This window comes from Moschus berezovskii, chromosome 9, assembly GCF_049115385.1.
Source record: "Moschus berezovskii isolate FMDL1 chromosome 9, NW_MosBer_1.0, whole genome shotgun sequence".
Taxonomy (NCBI): domain Eukaryota; kingdom Metazoa; phylum Chordata; class Mammalia; order Artiodactyla; family Moschidae; genus Moschus; species Moschus berezovskii.
In genome coordinates, this window is record NC_142468.1 from 58,032,971 (window position 1) to 58,060,891 (window position 27,921).

The window sequence follows — 27,921 nt, forward strand, 5'->3', positions numbered from 1 at the left end:
ATGGGGGACACCAGGGTATAAACACATAAGCATTTAGAACCAGAAGAGTTACTAAGAACCACCATAAAGTTATTGTCCTCTTTACTGACCTCAGGTCTGGAAGTTGCCCAAGACATAATTTGTTCATCCATGCCATTAATCCATTTACTGTTATCCTGTAAGACAGGGCAAACATCAGGATCAACTTTGCTTAATCAATATTTATCTTCTTTTTTTTAAAGAAGTCTTAAAAATGATCAAATTAATATTTTTTTTAAGAGAAAAGGAGAAGCCCAAGATCACATGGTCAGTTACAAGCAGGAAGAAGATGAAAATGCAGCCCTCCTTTTTCCCAGGCCATTTTTTGAGAAAATTTTTTGCAAAAGATTCATCTGTTGTTAACTAACAACTAAGTCTTCTTTCAAAAAATAATGATAATAATTTGGTAATATTATGAGAAATTAAGAGCAGTTTTACAATCATGTCAAACTTAATTTTTACCCATTGTTACTATTTCCCTAAAATGGACTGGAATGGGTGGATTTAACTCAGAATGCCCATTATATCTACTAATGTAGGCAGGAATCCCTTAGAAGAAATGGAGTAGCCATCACAGTCAACAGGAGTCCGAAATGCAGTACTTGGATGCAATCTCAAAAACGACAGAATGATCTATTTGTTTCCAAGGCAAACCATTCAATATCACAGTAATCCAAGCCTATGCCCCAACCAGTAACAGTGAAGAAGCTGAAGTTGAACAGTTCTATGAAGACCTACAAGACCTTTTAGAACTAACACCCATAAAAGATTTCCTTTTCATTATAGGGGACTGGAATGCAAAAGTAGGAAGTCAAGAAACACCTGCAGGAACAGGCAAATTTGGCCTCAAGAGTACAGAATGAAGCAGGACAAAGGCTAATAGAGTTTTGCCAAGAGAACACACTGGTCAAGCAAACGCCCTCTTCCAACAACATAAGAGAAGACTCCACACATGGACATCACCAAATGGCCAACAATGAAATCAGACTGATTATATTCTTTGCAGCCAAAGATGGAGAAGCTCTATAGTCAGCAAAAACAAGACCGGGAACTGACTGTGGCTCAGATCATGAACTCCTTATTGCCAATTCAGACTTAAATTTAAGAAAGTAGGGAAACCCACTAGACCATTCATGTATGACCTAATCACATCCTTTATGATTATACAGTGGAAATGAGAAATAGATTCAAGGGTCTAGATCTAATAGACAGAGTGCCTGATGAACTAGGGACAGAGGTTCATGACGGGATCAAGACCATCCCCATGGAAAAGAAATGAAAAAGGAAAATGGCTGTCTGAGGAGGCCTTACAAGTAGCTGTGAAAAGAAGAGAAGTGGAAAAGCAAAGGAGAAAAGAAAAGATAAACCCATTTGAATGCAGAGTTCCAAAGAATAATAAGGAGAGATAAGAAAGCCTTCCTCAGCAATCAATGCAAAAAAATAGAGGAAAACAATAGAATGGGAAAGACTAGAGATCTCTTCAAGAAAATCAGAGACACCAAGGGAACATTTCAGGCAAAGATGGGCTTGATAAAAGACAGATATGGTATGGACCTAACAGAAGCAGAAGATATTAAAAAGAGGTGGCAAGAACACACAGAAGAACTGTACAAAAAAGATCTTCACGACCAGATAATCACGATGGTGTGATCACTCACCTAGAGCCAGACATCCTGGAATGTGAAGTCAAGTGGGCCTTAGGAAGCATCACCACGAACAAAGCTAGTGGAGGTGATGGAATTCCAGTTGAGCTATTTCAAATCCTAAAACATGATGCTGTGAAAGTGCTGCACTCAATATGTCAGCAAATTTGGAAAACTCAGCAGAGGCCACTGGACTGGAAAAGGTCAGTCTTCATTCCAATCCCAAAGAAAGGCAATGCCAAAGAATGCTCAAACTACCACACGATTGAAATCATTTCACATGCTAGTAAAGTAATGCTCAAAATTCTCCAAGCCAGGCTTCAGCAATACGTTAACTGTGAACGTCCAGATGTTCAAGCTGGTTTTAGAAAGGCAGAGGAACCAGAGATCAAATTGCCAACATCCGCTGGATCATCGAAAAAGCAAGAGAGTTCCAGAAAAACATCTATTTCTGCTTTATTGAGTATGCCAAAGCCTTTGACTGTGTGGATCACAATAAACTGTGGAACATTCTGAAAGAGATGGGAATACCAGACCACCTTACCTGCCTCCTGAGAAATCTGTATGCAGGTCAGGAAACAACAGTTAGAAGTGAACATGGAAAAACAGACTGGTTCCAAATAGGAAAAGGAGTACGTCAAGGCTGTATATTGTCACCCTGCTTATTTAACTTATATGCAGAGGACATCATGAGAAATGCTGGGCTAGAGGAAGCACAAGCTGGAATCGAGACTGCTGGGAGAAGTATCAATAACCTCAGATACGCAGATGATACCACCCTTATGGCAGAAAATGAAGAGGACCTAAAGAGCCTCTTGATGAAAGTGAAAGAGAAGAGTGAAAAAGTTGGCTTAAAGCTCAACATTCAGAAAACAAAGATCATGGCATCCGGTCCCATCACTTCATGAAAAATAAATGGGGAAACAATGCAAACAGTGGCTGACTTTATTTTTCTGGGCTCCAAAATCACTGCAGATGGTGACTGCAGCCATGAAATTAAAAGACTCTTACTCCTTGGAAGGAAAGTTATGACCAACCTAGACAGCATATTAAAAAGCAGAGACATTACTCTGCCCACAAAGGTCTGTCTAGTCAAGGCTATGGTTTTTCCAATTGTCATGTATGGATGTGAGAGTTGGACTGCGAAGAAAGCTGAGAGCCAAAGGATTGATGTTTTTGAACTGTGATGTTGGAGAAGATTCTTGAGAGTCCCTTGGACTGCAAGGAGATCCAACCAGTCCATCCTAAAGGAGATCAGTCCTGGGTGTTCACTGGAAGGACTGATGCTGAGGCTGAAACTCCAATACTTTGGCCACTTGATGTGAAGAGCTGACTCATTGGAAAAGACTCTGATGCTGGGAGGTATTGACGGCAGGAGGAGAAGGGGAAAACAGAGGATGAGATGGTTGGATGGCATCACTGACTCAATGGACATGGGTTTGGGTGGACTCCGGGAGTTGGGGATGGACAGGGAGGCCTGGCGTGCTGTGGTTCATGGGGTCGCAAAGAGTCGGACATGACTGAGCAACTGAACTGAACTGAACTGCAGAAGGACTAAAGAGCCTCTTGATGAAAGTGAAAGAGGAGAGTGAAAAAGTTGGCTTGAAGCTCAACATTCAGAAAACTAAAATCATGGCATCCGGTCCCATCACTTCATGGCAAATAGATGTGGAAATATTGGAATCAGTGCTGACTTTATTTTTTTTGGCTCCAAAATCACTGCAGATGGTGACTGCAGCCATGAAATTAAAAGACGCTTACTCCTTGGAAGAAAAGTTATGACAAACCTAGACAGGATATTAAAAAACAGAGACATTACTTTGTCGACAAAGATCTGTCTAGTCTAGGCTATGGTTTTTCCAGTAGTCATGTATGGATGTGAGAATTGGACTATAGAGAAAGCTGAGTGCTGAAGAATTGATGCTTTTGAACTGTGGAGAAGTTCAAAGAAGACTCTGTGAGAGTCTTGAGAGAGGACTCTTGAGAAGACTCTTGACTGCAAGGAGATCCAACCAGTCCATCCTAAAGGAGATCAGTCCTGGGTGTTCATTGGAAGGACTGATGTTGAAGCGGAAACTCCAAAACTTTGGCCACTTGATGCGAAGAGCTAACTCATTTGAAAAGGCCCTGATGGGGTAAAGATTGAGGGCAGGAGGAGAAGGGGATGAAAGAGGATGAGATGGTTGGATGGCATCACCGACTTGATGGACATGAGTTTGGGTAAACGCTGGGAGTTGGTGATGGACCGGGAGGCCTGGCATGCTGCGGTTCACGGGGTCGCAAAGAGTCGGACATGACTGAGCGACTGAACTGCACTGAGCTGATAAACACTTTTACTATCAACTATCACTAACACATTGGAGATTGAAAGCTAATCTTGTATCCACAGGTACAAGGTCATTTGCAGGAGCCATCACCCCTGTGAATTCAAAACAGCTGTGGGCAGGTCACTTCATCTTTCTAGGCTTCAGTTTCCTCAGCTACATATGACATACTTGAGAGAAAAATACTCAGAAGACTACTTCCTAACTAAAATAATCTATATTTAGATCGTTCCTGTTGTTTAGTCACTTAGTTGTGTCCTACTCTTTGCGACCCCATGGACTGCAGCACGCCAGGTTTCCCTGTCCTTTACTATCTCCCGGAGTTTGCTCAAATTGATTTTCTTAAATTCACATATTTCTGAATATATGAATATATTCAATAAATGAATTGATAAATTCACTTATCAATGAATAAATATTCAATAAATATATTCAAATATATGAATATATGAATTTGAATATATGAACAACATACAATGTTTTACATTGTATATATATTTATATATTCAAATGTTTGTTTATATAAATCTTAATTAGGTCAGGGGGTTGTTAGATCAACTGCTGGCCTGCACTAGCTACCCAGGCATTTTATTTCTATCACAGTTCGGTGTCTAGACACTCTCAAATACAATCACAAAGAAATGACAACTAAAATGCCTTCTCATATTCTATTAAACATGTTTGAAGTGTGAAATAATTTAGAATCTATATGTGGAATAAATCTAAAAAGACAGCCAGGAAAACAAGCTAAAATATATTTACAGATATATATGTGTACCAACAAGGTATCTAAGAACAAGAAAATGAGAAAATATGGGACGATGTTTTTGAAAACCAGCAAGTTTATACAAGCTCCACAATTCTCATCATCAATCCCTGTCACCATAGAAAACTTTTATCAGACTGAATGTGATTATCTGAAAGAAAATATTTTCAGTTTATCTAAGGGTGTGCTTCGGAGAAGGCAATGGCAAGCCACTCCAGTACTCTTGCCTAGAAAATCCCATGGATGGAGGAGCCTGGTAGGCTGCAGTCTGTGGGGTCGCTAAGGATCAGACACGACTGAGTGACCTCACTTTCACACATTGGAGAAGGAAATGGCAACCCACTCCAGTGTTCTTGCCTGGAGAATCCCAAGGACGGGGGAGCCTGGTGGGCGTCCGTCTGTGGGGTCACACTGAGTCGGACACGATTGAAGTGACTTAGCAGCAGCAAGGGTGTGCTTCTTGCTCTATTCAAGCCAGCAAATACTTACTGTTGGTCTACTATTTGTTAAACATCCATATAACACAATCTCAGTTACATACAGTAGTAGCTCATACTACACTTACCATTAGGAGTACAAGTTCATCCTCTGGAACAGGCTCTAGATCGGGAACAGTAAAAGACTCTGGAAACTGTGCTCCATTGGTCAGGGCTTCAGCAGCTTTTATGGTGGTGGAAAAACACTCTAACCAGGCCCACTCATTTGGATTCCAGGATGCAGGGTCAGGGAGGCAGTGCTGGTGGTGTGGGGGCACTGGTGGATTACACAGCAGCTGATCCAGATGAAGTCCCACAGCAAGGGAAGCCAGACACTGCATATAAGGGCTGTGAACAAGCTGGTCTCCACAAACCACATGAGGCTAAGAGAAAAGGCAGGGATACGATGCTAAAGGGCCTCTGCCAAATGTTATAAATTGGCCTACTGCATTCTGAAAGCCTGGAGTCATATTTTAACTTTACTGGTTCTTTTTTAAGCTTTTTACTTTGAAATAATTTTAGGCACATAGAGAGTTAAAGAGATTAGTGCAGAGAATTCCTATAAAACCCCAATCACCTCTAATGTTAACATCTTATAGAACCATGGTACATTAATTATAACTAAGAAATTAACACTGGTTACAATAATAACTAAATCACAGAACTTCATGGTGTTTCCCACTAATGTTCCTTTTCTGCTCCAAGATTCAATCCAAGATGCTACATTGCATTTAGCATATTTTCATTACAGTTTTACAGTTTTTTGTTGTTAGTTCACAATAACACACAAAAAAAGGCAGAAAATTGAACCATGGAGACTTGTACCCTCTCACATTTTCTCCTTTACCAAAAGAACCCTGGTAGCCACCAAAGACAGTCTTCTTCCACGGTCTTCCCTAGAGGTACTAGAGCAACTTTGTGAGTGACTGAGTGATTCAGAAAAGAAAACCTGGGCAAACCTCATTGAAATTAACTGGGTATGGTAACAGTTGATCAGTGTAGTACAGCAACAAGCAAACAAACAAAAAAAAGGAAAAAACCCCAAAGAACTTTGCTTCAGAGCAGCCTGCTGTGACTACTGAGGGCTGGAAGACAGGTTACACAGAATCATGACCTGGGTACGAAGTCCAAACTCCGTATTTCCCATTCTAGTATTTAACAACCCGACTTATTTAGTTCAACCGTAGCTCTTCCACTGAACTTTCCACAAAGATTCACCTGATAAGTGGTCAGGATATTCACTCTATGCCCATATCCACTCCACCTCCCAACTTTGGGATAGCAAAGTCACACAAAAATAGGTATTTGGGTTAGAAAAGTGAAGATGATGTACTCTGAAGTGCAGGGGTTTAAAGAGGTTTTGAATGAACAAATAATCTGAAAAAGAATGACAGAAGCACTATACAAATATGAGGTTTATTTAAAAATTTTACTCTCACTAAAATAAAGTAAAAGCAGGTTTAGGATTACTGAATAACAATTTTAGGCATGACTTTTTTTCATTTGCTTCTGCCCAAATAACCCCACTTATTTTACTCAGATCTCATACTCTTAAGGGATAAATTCAAAGCTACAGTTCAAATTCCAAAGCACCACTCATCTTTATATCTGTAAGAGTGACTGTAATCAGTTACCTTTTCATATGCATACTGCTCCTGAAGCATCATGGGTAGCCGCTCCAGAAATGCTCTCATGCAGGGAGCCATGTTTAATCCCAGAATACCTTGTTGTTTCAGTGCTGTCCTACAGGTTGCTAAAACATGATTGGCAGCCGTCCATTCTGCTGTACAATTCACGACCAAAACATCCTGATGAAAGAGAAACCATGCCATGATATTTGTTTAAATAAAAGAGAGACAATTCTACCACCATTTATATATGAGAAATTCCTTCCAACAATGGCATTAAATACTTTTGCTTTTTAGATATTTTATGCTATACTTTTAATGCCTAGGAACTTCAAAACATCCTAAATTTTGTCTAAGGTAAAGACAAGTGAATAAGAAATCACTATAAAATTTGTGAACTACCTTGGATTAGCTGATTCATCTTAAAGAAACATTAATCATTTGCTATTTCCTAGGACTTATAGCAAAATCATCCAGTATATTTTAACAGTCTGACATGATCAAAGGGACACTAGAGGAAGCAGTACTCTGCTGAGTGACACACATCTACAGGAGAAGCAGCACTGCCCTATGGTTTATTCTATGCAGGCTACTACTATCTATGATTCGATTCTATATTTTACATCTACTAGGACTGTTCATGCAGGTTTATAGCTCTATTTTAATATTTCTTAACCACATAAAATGTAAACCAAAGCAGAATATTGGCACTAATCATTAGGGGTATGAAAAGCAATATTGTAAGAGATAAAGTGAAAGTGAAGTCACTCAGTTGTGTCCGACTCTTTGCGACCCCATGGACTGTAAGAGATAATGTCATCACAAAATTATTTCACAGAAGAGGGCTAGTATTTTTTACTAGAACATTAAATTTGAAAGCCAAGATCTATTCTGAATACTTGAGTTAAAGGTTTATGAGGTAGTCCTTCTTTTTAGGGAAAATTATTTTAAGAAAATTTAATCCTATCTCAAAAATCATGGCAGAAAGTAAAAAATTCTCTTTATAACTTCTAGTGGAAAGTCATTCAATAATTAAGCATTTTCCCCAAAGTATAGAGTACAGAAGAGTACGAGGTTCTAGTTCTCCTTCTGCCACTAGATAGTTGCATTATCTTGGGCAAGTAATAATCCCTCTGGATATCAGTTTTCTCCTCTGTAAAGTGGGATCCTAGGACTACGATTTCAAAGATACCTTAGAGGTTAACAACTTGCAATTTGATTTAATTATAAAATTACCTTTGATCTATTTGAGCAAGCAGCCACCCCAACATCTGGAATCCATACTGTGGTCTGAATAGCTCCAGAGCCAATCACAACAGTTTGCAAGACAGAGCCATCCTAAAATGAGATGCATTCATCAACACACACTCCTTAACTAGTTAGCCATTATTTACATTTTAAATTTATACTTAACATTCACAAAAACTTATTCTAAAACCTACATTTAGCTAAATTCGGCAATGTCCAACTGCATACTACTATCCAGTTTTCTAGGGCCTTTTCTAAAGAACTTTAAAAATACATCACTAAGAAAAATTAAAGGGTAGAGAATTCTGAAAAGGGTTTCTTCAATATTCAAGATATTATTACACAAAATATTCCTAAGATTGGTTGGGTTAACTTATAATGTATGTAAATTAATATAAAAAAATAACATCTATACTCTTACCCTTAAAGACCAAATGTTCATAAGGCCACCTAATCCACCAGACACCAGGGCCAACCCATCAGAACTAAAGGCAACGGTCCGGACAGGGGTGATGTGTCCTCGCAATTGATAAACACACTTGGCTCCAACTGATTTCCTGTATCCATCCTGCAATTAATTTTTATTTTTAATAAATATTGAAATGAAAACAATTTATAATTCATTCTTGGAAATTTTATATTTCAGTATAAAGTTGGGAAGAAGGAAGGACAACTTTCTCATAGGGTTAGCCTGACAGAAAATAAGAAGATATGAACCTGGTTCTCCTTCACTGATGCTATTTCATCTTTTTTTGTTGTTGTTGTACTTGTAATCTAGCTCCCTACTCTTCAAACAGACTACATTTGTTTCAATTATCCCTCAGAAATAGGAAAAAATTCTAACTTTTACCTTTTGCAGGGGGGAGGAAGGGGGATTGCCACGAAACATGTGGGATTTTAGTTCCCTGACCAAGGATCGAGCCCCATCCCCTGCAATGGAAGCACAGAATCTTAACCACTGGACCACCAGGAAAGTCCACTTCTACTTTTTAATGAGTGTTTTAATTTTAAAATTTCGCTTTTTGTAATTTTCATTTTTGGCTCTAACATTTGTGAATAGAATATGCTGGTGCTATACAAACAGGTTCCTTTTTCTGTTATGGTTCTGTCTGTCACATGGCCTTTAATCTCAACCTAATCTCGTGTTTGCTCTGCAGGTTTTAGCAACGAGATAGCTAAGGCTTGTCCAAAGGGCTACTTTTTAGCAGAGAGGGCAAATCAGATTTATCTCAAGTGCTCCTACCTCTGCTCCTGTGGTATTTTCTTCCTAGTTGTGAGCTATCCACTCCCTCCGCACCCCTTTCTGTCTTTAAGCTCCCTTTTCCTTTTAGTTATGAGAGAGTATAATAACCATATATACTCATTTACCCAAAAATGACATAATGTGTTTTTTCTAGGAGTATTTGTATCATGAACAAAAAAGAGAGCAACAGAGGCTGCAAACTGGCAACTCAGGGATATAATTCAACTGGCCACCCAGGGTTTTAAGGAATTTTCAAGTCAGATGCCAATGTTTAATACTGGGAAATTTTACTTAAAACACTGAATTTTTGGTTTCTATCAAAAAAATTAGATAATCTGGTAATAATAGGATCTCATTTCTAGAGGGTGGCAATCAGCTTGTGGCAGTTACGCCCTTTATATGAAGCTGTGCATATGAAGCATACGTACTCCTGGCGGGGGGAGGGGTGGTGTGTGTGTGTGTGTGTGTAGTGTTGTGTGTGTGTAGTGTTGTGTGTGTGTGTGTGTGTGTGTAGTGTGTGTGTAGTGGGGTGTGTGTAGTGGTGTGTGTGTGTGTGTGTGTGTGTGTGTGTGTGTGTGTGTGTAGTGTTTTACCTTCTCCATACCCTCCAGTTCCCAGCTTTGTGAATTTTTGTGTGTAGTGTTATGTATGTGTGTAGTGTTGTGTGTGTGTGTAGTGTTGTGTGTGTGTGTAGTGTTGTGTGTGTAGTGGGGTGTGTGTAGTGGGGTGTGTGTGTGTGTGTCTGTGTGTGTGTGTAGTGTTTTACCTTCTCCATACCCTCCAGTTCCCAGCTTTGTGAATTTTTGTGTGTAGTGTTGTGTGTGTGTGTGTAGTGTTGTGTGTGTGTGTACTGGGGAGGGTGTGTGTGTGTAGTGGGGTGTGTGTGTGTGTGCGTGTGTGTAGTGTTTTACCTTCTCCATACCCTCCAGTTCCCAGCTTTGTGAATTTTTGTGTGTAGTGTTATGTGTGTGTGTAGTGTTGTGTGTGTGTGTAGTGGGGTGTGTGTAGTGGGGTGTGTGTAGTGGGGTGTGTGTAGTGGGGTGTGTGTGTGTGTGTGTCTGTGTGTGTGTGTAGTGTTTTACCTTCTCCATACCCTCCAGTTCCCAGCTTTGTGAATTTACGTTACTTACCCAGATTGCTCTGTGAGCATCTACTGTAATTTTCATTTTCGGCCAAGTCATGCATTTTGGCATCTTAGTTCCCTGACCATGGACTGATCCTGGGGCAAGAGCAGTGAAAGTGCCAAGTCCTAACCACTGGACCACCAGGAAATTTCCTGTCTGCTCTAATTTTTAACCTCTGTTTAACGTAAAGGAATGGTTCTATAGATGGAATTCTGGTTTCAGTAGGAGATACTTTGGACAGGCGTGCTCCTGTGGTGTTCCTACTTCACTGTACCAAAAACCTTCAATCTGTGACTCACCTATTGGTAGTGTCAATTATATACCATAAATGATCAGCACTTGATATTTACTGAGTATCTCCCCTTAACAAGTAATTATGGTATCTCTGACTTACAAAAAATAAATAAAGCTAATTCAAAAAGCACACAAAGTATGACAATTATTCACATTTCCCTAACTATTCGTGATGTTTGAGATACCAAATAGGAGGACTACTTGATAACATATACTATCTAAGGTTTCAAATAAAGTCTTGAAAAAACACCAGAACACTTACCTGGCAACTTGATTCCTGGTCCCACCATCCTTCTGAACTAGTCACACTGGTCTGTGTGGTATCTTGGGGAATACGCCAAACACATACTAAGCCACTCTGACAGCCACTTGAAAAATTTGATCACGTAAAACCAAACATGTCAATATGTATAAGTAAAAATATTTTCAAACAGCAATCAATTAAGACCTGATAGAACTGCTACCATATATTTTAAAAATATATTTGTGGTAGGTATGCTATAATTTCACAAGAAATACAAGTAGGACCCATGTTTTTACCAGTATTACATGGGGTAAAGGAAATGGCATATCTTTGGATTGCATACCCAAAGCTTCACAATGGAAAACTGTTCTTTATTTCTCTAAGGTGATCTTATGGTATTATACATTTTAAGAACAATAACTGGTAGTAAACAGTTTAAAATTCTTGAGAAGCCACACTTAAAATGTAAGTAACAGCCTACACTAATATAAAGATTAAGACACACACACACACAAATTTATAACATACGTGGCCATCAGTAAATGTAACTTGGATCCTTTCCCTGGAAGGCTGCACCAAGCAATGCCATTTACAATAGATGGATGACAGAGTGAATGTAGACAGCGCCAGCACCCTGCAATTGGTCCCCAGAGTTTCACATTTTCTTCCTTGGCACATGTCATAAGAATATGACCCGTTGGGTCCCACTTCATACTAATAAGAGTATCCTTAAAATGGTAGAGGGAGAAAAATAGCACAGTAATGCTTGCTTTACACTTAAAACTTAGTAATTTATGACCTATACTTCTATCACTCAATTATCCTGAAATGGATATTTTATGCAAATCAGATACTATTATTTCCAACCACTCATTGTTTAATATAGTCTCCATTATATATATTTGCTGCAGTCAAAGCCCAATAAATGTTACTTGGATGAATGAATTATGAAATTCTAATTCAGAAGGAATATGTTATCTTTCATCACCATTTTAAAAGTTATTTTTATTGACTACTGATTATCAAAATATGAAAAAGAAGAGGCTTTTTTTTTTTTTAAAAGAATCTCTTACACCAAAAATAGCTGATACTATGAGAATCTGGGACATGTTTTATGTTTATATGGTTGTCTTCACTGGGTTCTTCTGATTTTTTTTAAAATTTATTTTTAATTGAAGGATAATTGCTTTACAATATTGTATTGGTTTCTACCAAACATCAATATGAATTGGCCATAGGTTTACCCATGTCCCCTCCCACTTGAACATCCCTCCTATCTCCCTTGCCATCCCACCCCTCATTTGAGTTCCCTGAGTTGTGTTAGCAAATTACCATTGGCTATCTATTTTACATATGGTAATATACATTTCCATGTTACTCTCTCCATACATCCCACCCACTCCTTCCTCTCCCGCCAGCTGTGTCTGTTCTCAATGTCTAGTGTCTCCACTGCTGCTGCTGCTGCTGCTGCTGCTAAGTCACTTCAGTCGTGTCCGACTCTGTGTGACCCCACAGACGGAAGCCCACCAGGCTCCCCCATCCCTGGGATTCTCCAGGCAAGAACACTGGAGTGGGTTGCCATTTCCTTCTCCAATGTGTGAAAGTGAAGTCACTCAGTCGTGTCCGACCCTTAGTAACCCCACGGACTGCAGCCCACCAGGCTCCTCCATCCATGGGATTTTCTAGGCAATAGTACTGGAGTGGCTTGCCATTGCCTTCTCCAAGTGTCTCCACTACTGCTCAGCAAATAGGTTCATTAGTACCATCTTTCTAGATTCCATATATATGTGCTAGTACACAATATTAGTTTTTCTCTTTCTGACTTACTTCACTCTGTGTAACAGGTTCTATTCTTCTGACTTTTTTACCCTCCTTTACACGTTCCAACCACTGGCTTCATGAATTTATGTTACTTAACTAGTGGCCCCACAAGCTTCTGAATTGGTAACTTCTGTTTAAGGTAACGGAATCATTTTTCATATATGGAATTTCTAGCATTATTGGGAGGTATTCTGACCAAGGTATCCTATATCACTGTTTTGCTTTTATCTCTTAGCTCAACAGCTTTCTTACACAAACGTCTCCATTTATATACATGGTCCCAAAACTTTGTATAACAACAGAATATTAAATCACAAGTGACTGAGGTAAAAAACATTTTTTGAGAAACTAGTATCAAGCAATACTACAGTATAAAATAAGAAAAAGTAATCATTGGTAAAGATGCTTTACCTTATGTGCATCAATTAGAACAATGCCTCCTTTCTCAAGTGGTTCCTTTGTTCCCAATAACAATTTTCCATCAAAATATCCCACTGCAAATGGTCTGTCTTCACTGAACCAAGCAATGCAAGTTACAGACACTAACATGATAAAAACAAAATAAAAATTTAAAAAAGAAAATGAGAGACTTATTTGTCATTGTCTCACTTTAAAAGACACTTTGCAACAAATACATACCACTACAACTACTGGAAATAAATTTACAAACATCTCTTTAATGCATTTAGATAAAATATAGGCTTAGAGCAGAGATTTCATGCAACCCACTTTAAAGGTGTTATTTGTAAGTGACAAGAAGTATCTCATTTTTAATCTTTCATTCTTTTCAAGTGGTTATTGAAAAAAAGAAACAAAAATTGAATTCCCTTGCTGATTTAAGTCATTTTAGGTTCTCTCCTTTTGGACCAGAATCTATCATGAAACTAACAAGTGAAATAAACCAACTCTTAGGTAAAAAATTACCTACCCTTTCCTTTGCTTAATATTGTCTATTCCGTGTGTTTGCATGTTCTATCAAACATGTTATATTCTAACAATCTATATTCATATTTGTTTTAGTATATGTAACACCAGAAGGCTATGAAAGAAGTAAAAAACAGTTTCTGCAGGAGTATAATGGGGACATGGGAGTTGCGTAAATGTGAGAAAGACTTTGCATTGTATACCTTTTTATTTCTTTTTTTGCCATGCATGTGGCATGTGGGATCTTAGTTCCCTGAACAGGGATCAAACCTGTGTCCCCTGCAGTGGAAGTATAGAGTCCTTACCACAGGACTGCCAGAGAATTTCCTACTGTATCTTTTTAAACTAAAAATTTTGAACAATATGATGGTATTATCTATTTTAAAAATCTAAAAAACCCCAAAAACTAAAAAACCTGTTTTATTCTGTTAAAAGAGCACCACAGAAGCTGGGATGAGGATCTTTGAGATATCCTACTCCCCCAAATCATCTAACAGAACTGTTCAGTATGATGCTGAGCCATCCAAAATGAAGAAAGTGAGAAAAGAAGTGAAGGGCTTACTAGTATGACCCTCAAATCAGGAACATCCCTCCCCTCCTCCTCCTTCCTTATTTGCTTAATTTCATACATTTGTTAACTATTTCATCTCCATCAATGGCTATTATCTTTTTTCCTCTTGGACATTCTCAACTTTCCAGGGAGACCTCAAGAGCACTGTAAGTGTTCAGACACTTACACAAAAGATAAATAGTAATTTAGGTCTTATTTTGGCAGTAATGTGTGGCAGGAGTTGATAGACAACTATCTTTCAACTTAGCAGCTAACTAAAATGATATACCAACTGGGCAATTTAGAAAACAAAACCAAAAGTAGTATTTACTCAGCATGTGCCAAAAGAGTATATCTATTTGATTAGAGGGAACACTTTCTCAACCAGATACAAGTCTAATCATTTACCATCCTTTCGATAGCAATGCTCCAGTTCTCGACGGTGCATGGTAGATACATCAACAACTTCAATCAGTCCTAGAGATCCATCCATCCGTCCCACCAACAACAATTCTGGAGACTCTCCTGACCAGGCTGTAGACGGACCCTCTTCTGGCCAAGCCAGAGCAGATACCCAGTGAGGCTGAATATCTACTAACCCTTTTCCTCCTAGAGAGGGAAAAAATGTTAACTAGTTGTCATTTAATTCTTAAGAGCAATAACAAAAACAAGTACTATTTAACACGCTCAAAGCAGTTCCCAATTTCATAATAGCTTACTAATGAATAACACTGCAAGGCTGGATCCTTCATCTATATACTACATTTGATTATCAAATTGAGTTTTTCTGTAACTATTAATAGCAAAAAGAGAGCTTTGATACGAGAAAGAATAAGGAAAATAATCAGTATACAAATATCACTTAATTTTCCTAATAATTACTGAAAACCAAATTAACATATGAAATTCATCTACAGTTAGGCTAGCAATTTCTCAATTAAGCAAAAGCAAACAAAAATACTGGTAAGCCGAAGATTACAATAATAAATTTTATTTTTCCAGAGATATATTAAAAATCAACAAGAGTTACAAGAGTTTGTACCTGTGAAAGAGACAAAATTAATAGAAATATTTCAACTGATTCAAAAGAATACACAGCTGGAAATGTAGTGACTGCTACTTCTCTAATCCTAGGCTGAATGCTGAGTGGTATATAAAAGGAATTTTTAGTTTACAATTACCAGGTTAACTGAAACTCTTAGAAATGAAAGTCAGGAAATGAATACTCTTTAATTTAAATCATACTATGCATAGATTTCCACAGTTGAGAAACAGATTGTGAGATTCAAGGTGAAGGGAAGCCAATGTTTGAACTTAGAAGGCTAAGAGAAAGAGTACCTTCAGTAGTTTACTAGTATTTATGTGACTCTTACCATTAACTTGCCATATATTCACCATCTTTTCCAAAGCCCCAGCTAGGTATTTGCCACTGATACTCCAGGAAACAGGTGAGAAACTTGGGTCACTGGGTGATCCTAGGCTTTCCTCAGCATCACCTTCCCTAGAATACAACCGATAAGTATGGAATTCTAATCCATCATCCAAAAGGAAACTAAATCCTAAATCTTAAAATAAGGGTTTTATATAGACCACAGTACATAAAGAGAGACTCTTACATTTCAAAACCTTGGCTAGTGGTATTTGACAATCACATAATTGCTAGTGTTTGTCATAATGTGAAAATTGTAGATTTACAAGAGTATTACTTAGACAATACATCATTTAATGTACTAATTTGTCAACAAACATATTCTAATTCTGCATGGTTTATACATATGATTATTACTCAGGGCACACTGATTCTTGCCTGCCGAATAGCTATCCGTTCAGTTCCGTCGCTCAGTCGTGTCCGACTCTTTGCCGAATAGCTAAGGAAGTTTTATATTTAGCTATAAAAATAGAAAAGATATTACACTGTGCTACAGAAGAAATATCATTACTCTTAATTCCTAAATAATCCTTGAAGAATGATGGAAAATAAGCCTATTGTTTTGTAGAACTGAACATGTTAGCAGAGTAGGCCTTGATTTAATTCTGAGTAAGTCCAGATATTGACAGTTAATATTTTTATCTTCTAAATTACAATCTAGCAGGACTTGGTGGTCCAGTGGTTGACAGACCATCTGCCAATGCAGGGGACAGGGATTCGATCCCTGGTCTGGGAAGATTCTACATGCTGAGAGGCAACTAAGTTTGTGCAACCTAACTACTGAAGCCCCTGTGCCTAGAGCCTGTGCTCTGCAACGAGAGAAGTCACCACAATGAGAAGCTCGTGCACTGCAACTAGAGAGTACCCCCTACTCACCAAAACTAGAGAAAGCCCACGCCCAGCAATGAAGACCCAGTGCAGCCCAAAATTAATTAATTAATTAAATACTATCTTGCAAAAAACCAAAAACAACACATTGGAAACTGTTTTGAAATAAAAAATTGTAAAAAACTTTAGTGACAATTTGATTATACTAACACAACCAAGATGAAGCATGTTTAGGATTCTCCTATTTTTAAACGTTACCCAAGGGAGCTAACATCAGTACTCACAATCTGTTGAACACACAGGTCTGTTGCAGTGAATACTGCTTCTTGGTGACATTCCACACCCGGATGGTGCCATCATTGCCACTTGTAGCCAAGAGTCCTTTTTTATTACACCAAACACAAGTCATTACCTAGAAAAAAGTCCAGCAACATGTGAGCAAGTTTTAACTCAAATGATTCTGTAATTTGAAAGAGTTCTAGCAAATTAAAAATAAATCTACCATAAAATTGTAAAAGTATCCATGTTATAAAACAATATGTATGGTCTAATTCTTTCTAAGTGGCTTGTAAATATACACCTATATGAGATATACCTTTAAAATACTATGCCCAAACTCATTTGAATTATCTTAGACTTGTTACAATCTTTACTAAACATGTTTGTTTAATTAAAAAATGTTTTTTAATCCAATAAAATAGAAGTATTCAATATGTTCTATAAAACAAATTACAAGACTAAAAAAATGATTTTTAAATTGGAAAAGTCAGGGGCCCAGTGGTTTAGATTAAAACGTTAGGGTCAATTTCTTCTCCTCTTGCATATATAAGCTCTTATCTTTCATGAGGTTATTCCTTTGGTTTTCTTCTCATTCCCCATCTGATGTTCCCATTTGTATCAGATTACATAGCATACAACATACACATGTAGAGAAAGAAGAGTCGGTAACTAGCCAATACTGATAATTTGGCACACACATGTGTGTGTGTATGAGAGAGACAGAGAAAGAGAGACACACATATACACACCCCATGATCTAAACTTTAAGCTCTTGGAGAACAGCAGAAACTATTTTATCTTACATAAGGTGATCAACACACTTGAGGCTTAAAATACATACTCTGTTCTGATGCGCCTCCAACTTGATAAAGGAGCATTTTCTGAGATCTCCTCCCATATCAGCAAGTGTTTGTGGAATAGTTTGGTTGTCGCGGTCATGTGCGGCAAGAGTGCGCACAAGTTGTTGAGCAGCCCATTGCCTATGCTGTGAGGATAGCCTTGAGGAGAGGCAGCAGGCTGCCAGGGCATTAGCCAGCTCCAGAGGGCCTACAGCAGAAGGATCATAGGAAGGATGGGCATACAATTGGGCAGTTAAACCTGCTTAAACAAAACAATGAAATGATGCCCGGGTGAGAACTGGTGGTGGTGAACAAACAAAAATGGGTTAACCCATCTTTAAGAATTAGCACTTTTTCAAGCAATCGTTTCACTAAGATATGCATACAAGTTATAAAGCACTTATCTCACATAAAATTCTATAATAAATCTGATTCACTGCAAATATACATTTATATACATTAATCAATGGTCTTTGCTCTAAGGATACATAGACTGAGAATACAGCAGACATTAGTTTAGGGCCAGGGCAGAGAGAGCATGTCCTAAAAAATAAGAGTTTGGCTTTTGTTGCTCAAAAGTGATCATAATAGCCAATCAAGGGACTGCCTTGATAGATCCAAAAGCCCATCTCTCTTGGCCAAATGGTTAAGATAAGGGTACACAGTGTATTTAAGTAGTCCCTTCAAGTATATTGTCTTAAGACAAAGAGAAAAACAGCACTACTTTATATAAATTATATTATGGAAACCTTTATCTATGGTGACTCAAACCATAATCGAATAAAATAATCTAATTTAAAAAGACAAACTTGGCATATTTTCTAGTATTTATCTCCATGCACAATGAAAAAGTATCCAGGCACTTTTCTTATGATCTAACTTAACTACACATTGCTCAGGCGCTCAGTCGTGTCCAACTCTTGGCAACCCCATGGACTGCAGCATGCCAGGCTTCCCTGTCCTTCATCTCCCAGAGCTTGCTCAAACTCACGTCCATTGAGTCAGTGACGCCATCCAATCATCTCATTCTATGTCGTTCCCTTCTCCTCCTGTCTTCAATCTTTCCCAATATCAAGGTCTTTTCTAGTGAGTCAGCTCTTTGCATCAGGTGGCCAAAGTATTGGGAGTTTCAGCTTCAGCATCAGTCATTCCAATGAATATTCAGGACTGATATCCTTTACGATCGACTGGTTTGATCTCCTTGCTTTCCAAGGGACTCTCAAGAGTCTTCTCCAATGCCACAGTTCAAAAACATCAATTCTTCAGTGCTCAGCCTTCTTTATGGTCCAACTCTCACATCCATACATAACTAATGAAAAAACCATAGCTTTGACTAGACGGAACTTTGTTGGCAAAGTAATGTCTCTACTTTTTAACACTCTGTCTAGATTTGTCATAGCTTTTCTTCCAAGGAAAAAACATCTTTTAATTTCATGGCTGCAGTCACCATCGACAGTGATTTTGGAGCCCAAGAAAATAAAGTCTGTCACTGTTTCCCCATCTATTTGCCATGAAGTGATGGGACCAGACGCCATGATCTTCATTTTTCCAATGTCGACCTTTAAGCCAGCTTTTTCACTCTCCTCTTTCACTTCCACAAGAGACTCTTTAGTTCCTCTTCGCTTTCTGCCATAACTGTGGTATCATCTGCATATCTGAGGTTATTAATATTTCTCCCGGCAATCTTGATTCCAGCTTGTGCTTCATCCAGCCCGGCATTTCACACGATGTACTCTGCATATAAGTTAAATAAACAGGGTGACAATATACAGCCTTGATGTACTCCTTTCCTAATTTGGAACCAGTCTGTTGTTCCATGTCCAGTTCTAACTGCTGTTTCTTGATCCGCATACAGGTTTCTCGGGTGGCAGGTAAGGTGTTCTGGTATTCTCATCTCTTTAAGAATTTTCCACAGTTTGTTGTGATCCACACAGTCAAAGGCTTTGGCATAGTCAATAAAGCAGATGTTTTTCTGGAACTCTCTTGCTTTTTTGATGATCCAACGACTGCTGGCAATTTGATCACTGGTTCCTCTGGCTTTTCTAAATCCAGCTTGAACATCTGGAAGTTCACAGTTCATGTACTGTTTAAGCCTCAAGTAGTTCAAATATTCTTTGGCACTGCCATTCTTTGGGATTGGAACGAAAACTGATCTTTTCCAGTTCTGCGGCCCCTGCTGAGTTTTCCAAATTTGCTGGCATATTAAGTGCAGCACTTTCACAGCATCATCTCTTAGGATTTGAAATAGCTCAACTGGAATTCCATCACCTCCACAGCTTTGTCACAGTGGTGCTTCCTAAGGCCCATTTGACTTAGAATTCCAGGATGTCTGGCTCTAGTGACCACACCATTAAGGTTACCTGCGTCATGAAGACCTTTTTTGTATAGTTCTTCTGTGTATTCTTGCCACCTCTTTGTAGTATCTTCTGCTTCTGACAGGTCCATACCACTTCTGTCCTTTATTGTTCCCATCTTTGCCTGAAATGTTCCCTAGGTATCTCTATTTTCTTGAAGAGATCTCTAGTCTTTCCCATTCTATTGTTTTCCTCTATTTCTTTGGACTGATCATTGAGGAAGGCTTTCTTGTGTCTCAGTGCTATTCTTTGGAACTCTGCATTCAGACGGGTATATCTTTCCTTTTCTCCTTTGCCTTTTGCTTCTCTTCTTTTCTCAGCTATTTGTAAGGCCTTCTCAGACAACCATTTTGCACTTTCGCATTTCTTTTTCTTGGGGATGGCTTTGATCACCGTCTCCTGTACAATGTCATGAACCTCCAACCACAGTTCTTCAGGCACTCTGTCTATCAGATCTAATTCCATGAATCTGTCACTTCCACCATATATGTTGTTATATAATTGATCACATATAACAATGCAGAAACATTTTTAAAAACATATATCAAATTGATTAAAAGACTGTATATTTAAATCATATGAAACTTACCTTTCTTTTCAACTTCTGACTTATCATAATTAGGTCTCAGTTTGGCCCCTTTGTCTGCTAGTAATGCCACAAGGGCCTGAGTTACAACAAAATTTGGGGAGGTTACAAGCTTATTCTCTTCAGCAATTCCTCGGAGAAAGCTAGGTAGAAACTTTCGCTGAATTGGATCGTCAACTGTGGTTAGATTTACACCTGTTGCAGCAGAAATCAAGTTCTGAAGAGGTAATCAGAACAAATACATTAATTTTTAATTTTGGAAAAGAAGCTTTTTACTTCACAAGTTTCTTTAAGAATTGGTTGGAAATAAGCAATACAATAAGAAAAGCACTGAAAACTATCCTACCTGTGTACACAACTGCACCAGGAGCTTTGCAGCACTAGGAGTGTTTGATGCTAGACATCCCACAGCTGTGCTCAGATAGGCCAGACAAGAAATGGGCTTGTTGGCCTTGCTGTGCCCACCTCGTGAACGTTCTGAAGTGCTTGCCATGGCAGATGGACTGGTGGAGAGGCCAGCTCTCCCTGCTGCAGCCAAGCACATTAGTCGAACCAAAGTCCGGATATCTGTAAGTCCCAGAGATTCAAGACCAGCAGCCAGGCTACAACTGGAACCACTGCCAGAAAAAGAACACACCTTAGATACATAAAGAAAATAGATTTAAGTGACCATCTGGAGCCCCACATACAATCCATAGGACCAACAACCAAAATAAAAGGCAAGTTGCACTATCCTAGTCATACATGTCCTACTGTACGTATGTATGTAAGAGATTCCACAAATAAAAACCTGAAAACTGTTACTGAAACTTTTGTTTTAATAAATATCAACATACACTTGAAGTATACCTGAATTATCAAAGTATAATTTAGAGGAATGTTCATAAACCATGAATTTTCACAAACTGAACAAACCTATGTAACCACCTTCCAGATCAAGAAACAGAACACTGCCAACACCCCAGAAGACTACTTGGGCCCTTCTCAATCTCCAGGCCCTCAAAAATAACTACTATTCTGATGTTTAAGGTCATAAATCAGTTTTGCCTGTTTTTGAACTTCATATAGATAGATAATACAGTGTGTATTCTCTTATATCTGGCTTCTTTTATTTAACATTATGCTTGTAAGATTCATCCATGCTGTTGTATTATTAGCAGCAGTTATTAATTTTCATTGACACATAGGCATAAGATGGAGATGTGGGCTCAGCTCCAGACCATGACAATAAAATGAATATTGCAATTAAGAAGGCTGAATTTTTTTGGTTTTCCAGTGCATATAAAAGTCATGCTTACATTATACTGTAGTCTGTTAAGGGTGCAACAGCATTATGCCAAAAGAACAATGTATTAATACATAGCCCAATTTAAAAATACTTTAATGCTAAAAAATGTTAATCATCTAAGTCTTCAGTAATCATTTTGGAACAATAACATCAAAGATCACTGATCACAGATCACCATAACAAATATGATAATAATGAAAAAGCTTGAAACAGTCCAAGAATTACCAAAATGTTGACACAGAGACATGAAATGAGCAAATGTTATTCGAAAAATGGTGCCAACAGACTTGTTCAACTCAGGGCTGCCACAAACCTTCAATTTGTTAAAAAAAAAAAACCAACAAAAAACAACTAATATCTACAAAGCACAATAGAGTGCAACAGAAAAATATATGGCTGCCTATATAAATGAAATTTACCACAATTCATTTCTCTATACAGATGGGAGTATGGGGCTATTACGAACAGCACTGCCGTTCTTTCTGACATCTTTGGGTACACATATGTAAGCACGTCTGTTGGATATATTTATCCAGAAGTGTTTTCCTGGGTCATAAGTACATTAATACTTTTAGTTGGTACTATCTAAGAGTTTTCCAAAGTAACTATCCTATTTTTGCACCAGCAGTGTATGAGAGGTCTAGATGTTCCACATCCTCATGATCACTTTTCTCCCCTCACTCAGTCTTTTACATTTTAGCCATTTTGTTGGGTGTGTAGTCGTACCCTACTTTCATTTCTCTGAAGAGTAATGGGGCTGAACATTTTTTTGTTCATGTTTATTGACCATTTCAAGATCTTTTATATTATTTTGTATTGTGTCCATTTTTCTTTTTCTTTCTCTTATTGGTTTGTAAGAATACTTTATATATTTTGTTGGTTATATGCATTGCTAAGATCATCTCCCATTCAAGGGCTTTTCTTTTTACTTTCTGACTTTTTACTTCCTATATGACTTTTGCTGAACAAAAGTTCTTTTTTAATGTAGTACAATTTATCAATTTTTTTCTTTAAAGTGAATGCCTTTTGTGACTTGCTTAAGAAATCTCTGCTTGTTCCAAGATCAAGAATAAAATCGTTATCTTACAGAAATGTTACTGATTTATGTTTTACATTTAGACCAAAAAGTCACTTGAAAACACTGGCTTTATATAGTTTGAGGTTGGAGCCAAGACTCATTTTTTTGCCGAAGTGAATAAATTATCTGACCTAGCCCAAGTTACTGAAAAGATTAACCTTTCCTCACTGCTCTGCAATGTAAGCACTGTCATAAATAAAACTATAAATCAAATGTTAATCTACAAGTATGAGTCAGTTTCTGAAGTTCGTTTTCCATAGACCAAACTGTCTATTCTTGAGCCAACATCATATCAGTCAGTTCAGTTCAGTTCAGTCGCTCAGTCGTGTCCGACTCTTTGCGACCCCATGAATCACAGCACGCCAGGCCTCCCTGTCCACCACCAAATCCCGGAGTTCACTCAAACTCATGTCCATCGAGTCGGTGATGCCATCCAGCCATCTCATTCTCTGTCGTCCCCTTCTTCTCCTGCCCCCAATCCTTCCCAGCATCAGAGTCTTTTCCAGTGAGTCAACTCGTCGCATGAGGTGGCCAAAGTATTGGAGTTTCAGCTTTAGCATCAGTCCTTCCAATGAACACCCAGGACTGATCTCCTTTAGAATGGACTGGTTGGATCTCCTTGCAGTCCAAGGGACTCTCAAGACTCTTCTCCAGCACCACAGTTCAAAAGCATCAATTCTTTGGTGCTCAGCTTTCTTCACAGTCCAACTCTCACATCCATACATGACCACTGGAAAAACCATAGCCTTGACTAGACGGACCTTGGTTGGCAAAGTCTGATCTAAATTTTCAGTTTCTTTCAGGGTCCTTCTGTCTTCGTTGATTTACTGTTAAATATCCCTACTTAATCATTTCTTAAATGGATGTCTTTTAGGTATTCTTGGTTCTCTTCCTTTTTTTAACATTACACTCCACAGTATGAACACAGCAGGAGCCTCCACAATACGCAGGTTGACTTAGCTATACAGTTGGTAAACTCTGCAGAAAAACTCACTCAACCTTCTAGTTTTACCCTACAGCAAATGGACCAATGGTCTTAGTTTCCCATTTCAGATAATAAAATGTTTGCAGTTTACTCAGTTATTATAACAGCAATATTTTCTGCCTAAAAAGACCCAAACATTAACTGAACGACTGACTGACTGAACGAATGAATAATGATGACTACTGTCTAATTTCTTTCATTCAACAGAAGTTATTCAAATTTCTAAAACTTCTATTTCTTCTTCCCAAACAATACCAGACTCCTGTCCAATATGTACAAGAAGCTAACTTCGCATCTTTTGACACAAATAACACTTACCTGACTGAGAGAAGAGACAGAGCTCTCATGACCATGGTTCTGGCCAGAAGAACCTGAGCAGCAGCCGTCACTCTCCTTAAAGCAACCACCCGGTCATGAGGATTTGCTAAGGCAGCTGCCTGTTCACCCAATGTTATTCTCCCAGAGGAACTCTTTTCTACAGAGCCATGGCAACCTGAAAAATGTAAGATTTTGCTCAGTTTTCAAGAAGGTAAGGAAAAAAATAGCCAAACTACTGAAAAATTTTCCCTAGGTAGCTAGGTTCTAGGCTACTAGGAAATAAAGCAAATCAATGTATTTCGCTCATCCATAAAACTTTGTTATATAGAAAATGGTTTGAGAGAAATAGATATTTCTAAGTCAATAATTTAGTATAGGAAAAATATGATTCTTAAATTTTTTTGGTTTTATTTTTGCTCATGTATCACTTCCACTGATATTAATAAATATAGAAAAAATATAGTTTTAAAAATATGCTTTGCATACATATTTAGTATTTCATAAAGCAAAAATCTTACCCAAATTAAAAAATACTACAAAATAGTTTTTATTTCCAGGTTTCTCTTAACACAAAATTAAAAAAAAAAAAAACACTTTTCATTTTATAAATTCTTTTTATCACTTGAATATTTTATAAAAACACAAGAATCAGAAATTAATATTACATTATACCTTCAAAACATTAAAACACCTGCCTAAAGACAGTTGATGGGATAGAAAATATTGAACTCATTATTATTAACCTCTACCTTATTATTTACTTTTCTAAGAAGCAAATTAATATAGCCTCTATAAAATCTATGCCAATCAGCATTCCAAGTTTACCTATTTGCATCAGGGTCTCTTCCATACTGTTGGTTGCTGTTACCATTGCTACTGATGCTCCTAGTGGATCACTGTCAGGGAACTGAACTGGTTCTGGTACAATGCGGCGGTCGTTTAAACCAAGAGGGCCAGCAAGTAATTCAAACTCTTCCTCACCCGTTAGCTTTTCATCTTCATCAACATCCAACATGTCCCAGTCTTCTGGAATTTAAATAAAGAAATGGATGGTATGTAAATATAAACACAACACAACCCTGCTGGCAATGTTATTGTGAGATAGGTCTAAGATGCAAATGGACTGAAAGCCTAGTCAGTGCCTACAAAATAAAATATAGCACCATCTCCTGGTGACCCAACTAAACTGCACTCTGGAGTCACAGTGGGACTAAGGGAAAGGGAGTAAGAGCAAATCCATTTAAACCAATAGCACATGTTATAGTTGGTAATGGAGGTTTCAACTAATAAAAAATATTGTTATGGGGCCAACAAAGAGTAATTGACCCTGTCCATGATCATTAGGAAATGAGTTATTCCAAATAAATGAATGCGCCAGATAAACTGATGCTCACTTCTTTATTTTTTACTTTCCACAATTAGGATGAAAATTCAAACTGTATTAATACTTCATACTTTACCTACTTTGAAAATATATACACACCACACAGAAATTAACATTCTGTGGGAAAATATTAGAACCCAGGTCTTTTTCCCTTGACTTTTAAAACTAGGGCTACTGCTGTCATACTATCTTGAACTTTTGGGGGGAAGTTTAAGTTAACGTGTACGTAAATATAGAGAAACATATGAACGTTAAGTTTTAGTAATAGATGTTAAGTAGAAGGTATATACAAAAATACATGTGAAATAAAGAGGTTCTCAAAACAACTACCTTCATACACACTGTCCTGCTTGCCAATAAGATCTGGAGCTTGTCCTTTGTACCTGCACCAAACACAAAGAACACTGTGTTTTCATATAAAACAATTATTACTCCAAAGTGCAAATTATGTCATTAGGACATTTTAAAAGGTCATTAATAAAGCAACACAAAATAAAAAAGTGTATGTTTCATGTTATGGAAAGTGAAAGTGCTAGTCACCCAGTCATGTCCGACTCTTTGCAACTTCATAGACTGTAGCCCGCCAGGCTTCTCTGTCCATGGGATTCTCCAGGCAACAATACTGGAGTGGGTTGCTATTTCTTCCTCCAGGGGATCTTCCCAACCGAGGGATCGAAACTGGGTCTCCTGTGTCTCCTGCACTGGCAGGTGGGTTCTTTACCACTAGGCGCCACCTGGGAAGTCCCTTCACGTTATAGGCTAATGTAATAAAAACTACTGGTATGGAGGTGTTTACAAAATCAGTGATTATTTTATCAAATAACTGTGGAGGTTTCTGGGTGACCAACATAAATCTTCCCCCCCCAATTTATTTATTTATTTTTGGTTGCACTGGGTCTTCGTTGCTGCATGTGGGATTTCTCTAGTTGCAGTGAGTGGGGGCTACTTCTCATTGCCGTGCATGACCTTCTCATTGCAGTGGCTTCTCTTGTTGCAGAACACAAGCCCTAGAGTCCTCAGGCTCTAGCAGTTGTGGCACATGAGCTTCAGCTGCTCTGCAGCATGTGGAATCTTCCTGAAGCAGGGACTGAACCATGTTCCCTGCATTGGCAAGTGGATTCTTAACCACTGGACCACCAGGGAAGTCCCCTACATACATCTTTTAATCAAAGCCTATTCCAGAACACTTTAAGGGTTTTAATAGTTGACAGTAAGGGCAAAAACCTTACTCATTAGCAATTAATTGCTATTTAGGAATATAAAGAAGTAATATTTTCATGGAAGTTCATTTAATCTAAATAATCTATTTTTTTAATCAAGAAAAAAGATCTTAAGATGTCAAAAATATGGTGAAAAACACCAAAGGGAAAAAAGGAACATAAACCTCCTGAAGGTTAAAGCAAGTGTCCCACTCACAATCTGTTAACAAATTTAAGATTAATACAGTCACACTCCAGTGAAGGACCTGAGACCATACCACTGTTCCCAGACTATAGACTGCCACCTCTGGCAGGAACTTGAATTCTTCCACCTCCTTCATCCCTGTATCTAATTCAGCAATCACAGGACTTTATAAAGGAAAAAAGTAAAGTGAAAGTGAAGTTGCTCAGTCGTGTCCGACTCTGTGCGACTCCGTGGACTGTAGCCCATCAGGGTCCTCCATCCATGGGATTCTCCAGGCAAGAGTACTGGAGTGGGTTGCCATTTCAGGTAATTCCTCACATGAAGAAAACTACAATCCCCATGTCTTAATGAGAGAAACTTTTATATACTTCAGTCAGAGCGTCTGGATATCTACACAATTTCAAAGTACCTTTCAGAACTTGTTGCCTTGGATTTGGTCTTCAGGGCTAAGTACTTTTCCCTGCAGCTGCCACATAGCAGGTAGTATGGATTCCCACTCCCACATTCACCACCGAACCAGCCATCCACATAGGAGCCATTGCTGCGATAGCCCTGGCGGTTTGCGCTGCGCCCGCAGCCTGGGTGATTTCTCTTCATATGCTGATTGAAGTTGACGACACTGCATTCACACAGCTCACACACCACCACTTCTTCCCTGTCTTCAGACTCACAAACATGCTGCACAAAATTATTTCATATTACATGATTAGTTAAATTAACATAAAACTAAGAAGAGGTAAACAGATCATTTATACTAAACTACTTGTTTACATATGTTGGATGTTCATCAAAGCTATAACAAATCAAAATTCAGATCACAGTCTGAAGGTGTTCTTTGCCCCTTCC

At 38.2% G+C, this 27,921-nt stretch overlaps 1 protein-coding gene across 8 annotated transcripts in view; it reads right to left on the reverse strand.

The window, feature by feature from the left end:
- Positions 1–27,921, reverse strand: part of HERC1 (HECT and RLD domain containing E3 ubiquitin protein ligase family member 1) — a 222,225-nt gene that overhangs the window by 23,923 nt on the left and 170,381 nt on the right. For 7 of the 8 annotated variants that reach the window (XM_055435446.2, XM_088839676.1, XM_088839675.1 and 4 more), the window contains exons 45-62: positions 27,485–27,753; positions 26,002–26,054; positions 25,113–25,313; positions 24,288–24,462; positions 20,965–21,235; positions 20,622–20,835; positions 17,681–17,937; positions 16,845–16,972; positions 15,677–15,804; positions 14,712–14,912; positions 13,241–13,371; positions 11,537–11,736; positions 11,027–11,132; positions 8,525–8,671; positions 8,092–8,193; positions 6,862–7,035; positions 5,317–5,610; positions 90–155 (exon numbers count right to left, since the gene is read on the reverse strand). In XM_055435446.2, the coding sequence (XP_055291421.1) occupies positions 90–155; positions 5,317–5,610; positions 6,862–7,035; positions 8,092–8,193; positions 8,525–8,671; positions 11,027–11,132; positions 11,537–11,736; positions 13,241–13,371; positions 14,712–14,912; positions 15,677–15,804; positions 16,845–16,972; positions 17,681–17,937; positions 20,622–20,835; positions 20,965–21,235; positions 24,288–24,462; positions 25,113–25,313; positions 26,002–26,054; positions 27,485–27,753 (3,117 nt within the window). The remainder of the gene's footprint in view (positions 1–89; positions 156–5,316; positions 5,611–6,861; positions 7,036–8,091; positions 8,194–8,524; positions 8,672–11,026; positions 11,133–11,536; positions 11,737–13,240; positions 13,372–14,711; positions 14,913–15,676; positions 15,805–16,844; positions 16,973–17,680; positions 17,938–20,621; positions 20,836–20,964; positions 21,236–24,287; positions 24,463–25,112; positions 25,314–26,001; positions 26,055–27,484; positions 27,754–27,921) is intronic. The other variant, XM_055435448.2, reaches the window with a different exon arrangement.